Genomic DNA, 6638 nt, shown 5'->3' on the forward strand with positions numbered 1-6638 from the left:
GAATGAGTGAATAAAAGAAGGTGTGACCTCAAGCTGGAGCCTACAAGCTTATTTCTCAAGGGAAATTATACTAAGAGGAAATAATAACTCAAGGAGATTGCTTGAACTCTAATGCAAGACAACATGGCAGTATGAAGTTGGTTTGAAAAATATTCATTTCCAAATGGAGAGACAATTCAATGCAAAGGAAATTATCTGGAGATAATGAAGCTCTGCTCCAGAGAACAGTTATTTTTCCATTCACTTTACATATCTATTTGAATACATTTTTGGTGCTAGCATTAGACAGTCTCATTTCCAGGAGATATAATAGGTTAAATAATGAACCTTCTAAAAGTTGTACATGTCTTAATTCCTGGAATCTGTAAATGTTACACCATATAGCAAATATTTCGCAAACATGATTAAATTAAAGACTTTGAGATGGGGACTTATCCTGGATTTTCTAGGTGGGCCTTAAATACAATCAAAAAGGTCTTTACAAGACAGAGACAGAGTGAAATTTGAAACAGACGCACAGAGGAGAAGGCAATGTAGATAAAGCAGAGAGAGATTTAAGGATGCCGGCCTTGAAGACTGCAATGCTTTGGCCACAAGATCTTTATCTTGAATGAATGCCCACAGCTATCAGAAGCTAAAAGAGGTAAGGAAGTGTTTCTCAAGAGCCTCCAGAAGGAGTGCGGCTCTGCCCATGCCCTGAATTGAGCCAACTGATACTGATTATGAATTTCTGGCCTCCAGAACTGTGAGACAATAACTCTCTGTTGTTATAACCCACCACATTTGTGGCAGTTTGTTACAGCAGCCATAGGAAACTGATGCAGCTGGTGAGGCAGGAAAATGAAAGAGGAAGTCATTTTCCCAACCATTCTTCTGTGCTTTTCCAGTCTTCTATTAACATTGCCAGTGACCTGACATTTCCAGGGAGACCCTGGTAAAATTACAAGTCTGACTTGGGATTGGGTCACATGTCATAAGCATTTTCATTTTTGGTGTGATTTAAGTACCTGTCTTTAAACATTATTTTCCTCTAAGACACTTAAAAAATGATATACTAATTTGCATAGTTTTAACTTGACATCAATTTTTTTGTAAGGATGAGTCCTTGCTGTGTTGTTCAGGGTGGACTCAAACTCCTGGGCTCAAGGAATCCTTTCACTTCAGCCTCCTATGTAGCTAGGACTACAGACACAACATCTATTTTTTATCAGACATTTATGTGGCCATAGGGAATCTAATTTTTTACTGCATTATGATAATCGAACTTTTAAATGAAACTATTATATTACTTCTTTATGTATTCAATGAAATCTAAATATCAGTGCTATGGTAATGATATCCATTGATACTTGTTTAAACAAGTACACAAATGAGCGTATCTTTGTAAAACTGGAAATTTAACATCGTTTATTTCACCAAAGTCACAATTCATGGTATTGAATATATTTATAATTGCAAGTCTTTTATTGATTTCTCTGTATCTACCTACATGTTTTTTGTTCCTGTACTTTTAAGACTATGAGTGCTTCATGTATACATATGTAACAAACCTGCATGTTGTGCACATGTACCCTAGAACATTAAGTATAATAATAATAATAAAAAAGAAAATGTGGTACACATACACCATGGAATACTATGCAGCCTTAAAAAGGAACAAGATCATATCCTTTGCAGGGACATGGATGGATTATCCTTAGCAAACTAACACAGGAACAGAAAACCAAATACTGCATATTCTCACTTATCAGTGGGAGCTAAATTATGAGAACACATGGACACATGGGCGGGTGGGACAACAACATACACCGGGGCCTGTTGGAGGTTGGGGGGGGGTGGGAAGAGGGAGAGTATCGGGAAGAATAGCTAGTGGATGCTGGGCTTAATACCTGGATTATGGGATGATCTGTGCAGCAAACCACCATGGCACACGTTTACCTATGTAACAAGCCTACACATTCTGTACATGTACCCCTGAACTTAAAATAAAAGTTGGAAATTTAAAAAAAAAAGACTATGAGTGATTTATAAAAGATTTTCTCTAGCTGTTATATAATTAGAATACATTTACCTAAAGCAATATACATATAAATAAAACATTTAAAAATATATTGGACAAAAATTTTTTAATTTACTGGAAAACTATCTCATAATAATGTATATTATGCTTTTGTCCAATGTTTGCGTGCATTGTAAGACTTATTACCACAATGAGAAAGATTTTAGCATCAATTCTATTCTGAATTTTCATTTTGGAGGTGTAAACCCTAAGAAGACTAATTCACATATAAGTGATATTGATGTACCATAGCTCCATGAATGGAAGTTAGTTTTGTTATCGAAATAACACTAGATTATTTAAACTTTTTATTAGTTGTGTGCCAGAAAATATCCAGTAACATATCATCAAAATTATTTTCATTCATCTATTAACTGACAACTTGATTAGCTTCTATTTCAATTGCGTTGAAAGGAATAGATTGTAAATCACTGACCTGCAAAAGGATCGGATACCCAGTTATTAACCCTTTACTTTCTCGACACTGACGTTGGCATTGGCACTAACTTACACTCTTGGACACTTCCATAAGGCAATATTTTGCTATGCCTTTCCTTGTTAAAAAAATGGAAAAGAGAAGTGGGAAAGGAAAAGACACTTTCTCTAGCAGATCAATTTTAAGAGCTCTTAACGGAGTTGAAGATGAGAGAATCAGTCCTTTGGAGCTATTCCTGTCTGGACATTAGAAGATTTTTATATTTATTTTTGTACCCTCAAGTGTCCAAAAAGTCCAGTTTGGAAACAGTGACTTTAATGCATCGGATACTTTTCTGAGTGAGAGTTTAAAGAGAAAGTATGTGTGGTAAGGTTAGGGACAGGGTAGGAAGGAAGCCCAGCATGACTCAGGAGTAGGTGATAACAGAGGATGGGAAAAACTTGAAAATGATGGCTGGAAACTCTCAAGAGACAAGGAAAGGGAATCGAAATGCTAAGGCCGACTGAAAAATGACAGAACATCTGAAGAGGGACTTGTCCTCAACCCTCTATTATCAGTGTAATAGAGCAGTAGCAAAACATAGTAGACACTCAATAAATATTACTGGAATGAGTTTCAGTCTTGATTTGTGTAGCTTGAATTCACATCATTCAGCTTCATATTATACTTTGAAAATATAGATAATTGAACTAAAGGAAAACCAACATTCTTTTCCAGTTATTGCACTGCAAAAAATTGGTTGAAATTCCAACTTACCAGGTCAGTCCTGAGGGATGTGGAAGAGAAGTTATTAGAAAATGAAGTGAAGGGTGGGAAGCAGCCTTACAAATTTACTGACCGTTCACAAATTTGTTGGAAGCCAATCTTGCTCTGTAGCCTACCATGGCTTAATTGACTGCTGATTCAAAGACAAGCCTGCAAGTTGGTCCCCTTGTGCCCAGAGGTGCCCATACCCCTACCTCCTGCCCACTCTCAGTAATATTATATCATCATCTTCATAAGTTTCAAGCAAGCTCAGTTGCTCAAAACTGAACCCTTTTTGCTATTCCACCCGGCCTGCTACTGCCAAGAACTTTCTTCTCTGACCAAGGCAACTTCAGCCCCTATTGTCCACCAGAAATGATCTGTTATTTTATTCTTTTCCTACTCCCAGTCTGCCTTCCCTTTTTGAAGAGGCTCTCCTCAATAGACTACTTCTGAATCATAGTACTCAGATCCCTTCTGTAGCTCTGAGTGTATCACAGCACTGTGCCCACTGATCTTTTATTGTATTTATTCTTTTGTTTGTTTGTTTCTTATTTGCTTTAACTTTTAGGTGTGTCTTTTCTCCATCAGCAGTTGGGAGCCCTTCCTCCTCGATTAGTGCTACAAAATTTTTATATTAGGGGAGAATTCTACCATCAGGGCAGCAGAGTACAGCTTAGCCTGCAATGTTAACAGTCATACAGTGATGATCTGTTTAAACATACCCTTCTCATTTGGCAACTTAGATTCCAAGTAATAATTAATGGGGAACACCTTGAAGACTTCTCCCGTTGCATTTTCCCTCAGAACCAAGAAGAGCTGTTTATGGGTTGGTCTTCTCAGGACTAGATGATATTGATGCTATTGTACAATTTATTTTTTATTTGCCTTTGAATGCTCCCCTTCAATATTACCCTCCCCTTTACTCCTGTTTTCCATTCCTCTTATTTATTCCTCTGGTCACATCAGAGTTCTTCAAGACACCACTCTGTTATTTTACCTCTGGTCTTTTGCACTTGAATAAACCTAGTAAACAACAGTGCCTCTGTGAGGACTTTGTCCAAAAGGTCCTTCACAATCACAGCTGCTATTATGACCATGACTCCTGTGGGGTAGCTATGTATCTTCCTGGATTTTTCCTCCTTGGTAGCAGAGATCTCACTCATTGCTCTCTTCTAGTTAAGTTCATTGCTTTGGCAATAATACATAACCAATGCATATTTATCAAATTAGTTAGGAAATAAATAAGGTAATACTTTAAGAACTTGGAAATTTAAAAGGTAGAATGTCATTTCAAGGGTAGAATGTCGAACCTGTTTTATTATTTGTGAAATAGTTCTGCTGCTGCAGCTGCTGGTAATATATGTCATTCCTACTTCATTAGATTATATCACACTAAAAGAGATAATTAGCTGATAATTATTTGCCCATAATATGAAACAATTTATTATCGTAAAGCACACTGGTGATGCCATAGCTCTGTGGGTCTTAAATCATGTAGACATCACTTGGATCATCCAAATCAGCTATTCACACCAGCACATTTACCTGGATTCCTGTTTAACCTCTACCTTCTAGATATCACATAAGTGAAGGTTAGTAGCAGATTGCCTGGTGTTCAGTAGTGCTCTATGGAAAGCAACACAAGCCTTCTTGTGGACACACATTAGGTAGAGCCCTGTGCATAGGCATATCCCACTCCTAGAGAAAACTGCCTGTTTTGTTTCTCTTTATTTCCCTTGAATTCCTCATTTTATCATCGCAAATTGAACAATCTTAATGCACCTACCAAAAAAACTGGTGAATTAACAACTGAGGACTGTCTGAAGTTATTATAATTACTGTCTTCGTCTGTATCTACAAGGCATATAAAGAAGATATAATAATAATTGATTACTCTGTGTAGGGTAGTATTTTTCATATGCTAACTTAATTCTCACAACAGCCCAGTGAGTTTAAGCACCGTTTTTTCTATTTGTAAATGACACAGAAAGATGAGTGTTTTTTTTTCTCAAGATCATACATCTAGAAAATTGTAGAAGTGGAATAAACCTAGATAATCTCTCTGTGAAGTTATGGTGGGAAGTTTAACCTCTATCCTTTACATCTTCCACAGAAATAAGTTAAATGTCCATGAGTATAGCCAGATGGACTCATTTATATAAGAATAAAAGGTTTTTGTTTGTTTGTCTTCTCTGTGTATGGCAGTCAAATTCATTCAATAGTTGTTTTTTTTTTTAATCTCGTTCGAATTCACAGATATAGACTTAGTATGATAGGTATTTCTTTGGGTCTTGCCTTAGGGCAAGACAAGTGCCACACCCTAAAAACACCAAGATTGGCTTCTGCCTCTCTTATCATGGCTTTCTGCTTTCTGATTTCCCCTTTCCCACACATATTTTCCTGCCCTGACCAATGAATGTCTTTACAAATCTCTAACTTTTTACCACATTGCCACTTAAAAAAAAAAAAAAAATCCCTCACTCTTGTGAACATTTCAAATGCATTTCTCAGGTGCTATCTCTAGAATCATAAACATATGAATAAAGGATTAAAATGACAGGGTACTCACCCCGGGATGTTCGAATGATTAAGCTTTTTCAAATTTTTAGCCCATTGTATATCTCGAGAAATTCAGGTGATTTTCAGGATTATAAGGAACTGAAAATTGTGGGGAATGGATGAAGGATTTGAGGGTGTCTAACCTGAATAAGGACAAAATTTGTCACATAAGTTCACCTACTTCTTTGCTTGACTGTCTTCCACATTCACACACATACCCTGCCTTTTGATATTTGTCAATAGACTGTTTAACTTTTACCTCTGAGCAGGTATGGCTTGCCCTAGAAACTCTTCAATAAAGTTGATACTTCATGCTGGTCTCTAAGTCGTTTGTGGCATGGTAGGGCTGAGGTTTTGCAGATGGGGTCCTGGAGCAAACAGAGGCAGCAGTAGCCAGCCCTTATTACATTCTCATGAGGGACATAGCCCCGTATTACGCATTGTCATGGTTACCTAGCTCTCCCCAACAAGATTGTGTCCAAGTCGCCTCAGGGACCATTTGTTCTAGGGCATAGGTGACACAGTGAAAATAAAATGAAATAAACGATGTTTGTTAAACTCTGTTCACCGTTGCCTCTTATCACTTGTTTGTGTTTATGTATGAGGGAGAGATGTTTTATCTCTCTTCCATAAGTCTACAAGCTCCATGAAGGAAGCCTGTTTGCTGCTTGCCCTTCTTTACAACCCTTTGTAAATAAGACTTGATGCACAGGGAAGATCTCAGGATAATTGGTGGGAAGATATGTACAGGAGTGCTTGTGAATTCCTGATTCCTGCCTCAGATCTGAGTCTGTTTCTGAAAACAATGGGGTTTTCTTTCTCTTACCACTCTGGTAT

General features: G+C 37.3%; 1 protein-coding gene across 1 annotated transcript in view; it reads right to left on the reverse strand.

The window, feature by feature from the left end:
- The window catches only part of LOC105549809 (olfactory receptor 6P1-like), a 5756-nt gene extending 1351 nt beyond the window's left edge, over positions 1–4405 (reverse strand). Inside the window, exon 1 of the mRNA XM_011994455.1 lies at positions 4240–4405. Within this exon, the coding sequence (XP_011849845.1) occupies positions 4240–4405 (166 nt within the window). The remainder of the gene's footprint in view (positions 1–4239) is intronic.
- Between the last annotated feature and the right edge of the window lie 2233 nt (positions 4406–6638).

The sequence above is a fragment of the Mandrillus leucophaeus genome, unplaced genomic scaffold (assembly GCF_000951045.1).
Source record: "Mandrillus leucophaeus isolate KB7577 unplaced genomic scaffold, Mleu.le_1.0 Scaffold457, whole genome shotgun sequence".
Classification (NCBI taxonomy): Eukaryota; Metazoa; Chordata; class Mammalia; order Primates; family Cercopithecidae; genus Mandrillus; species Mandrillus leucophaeus.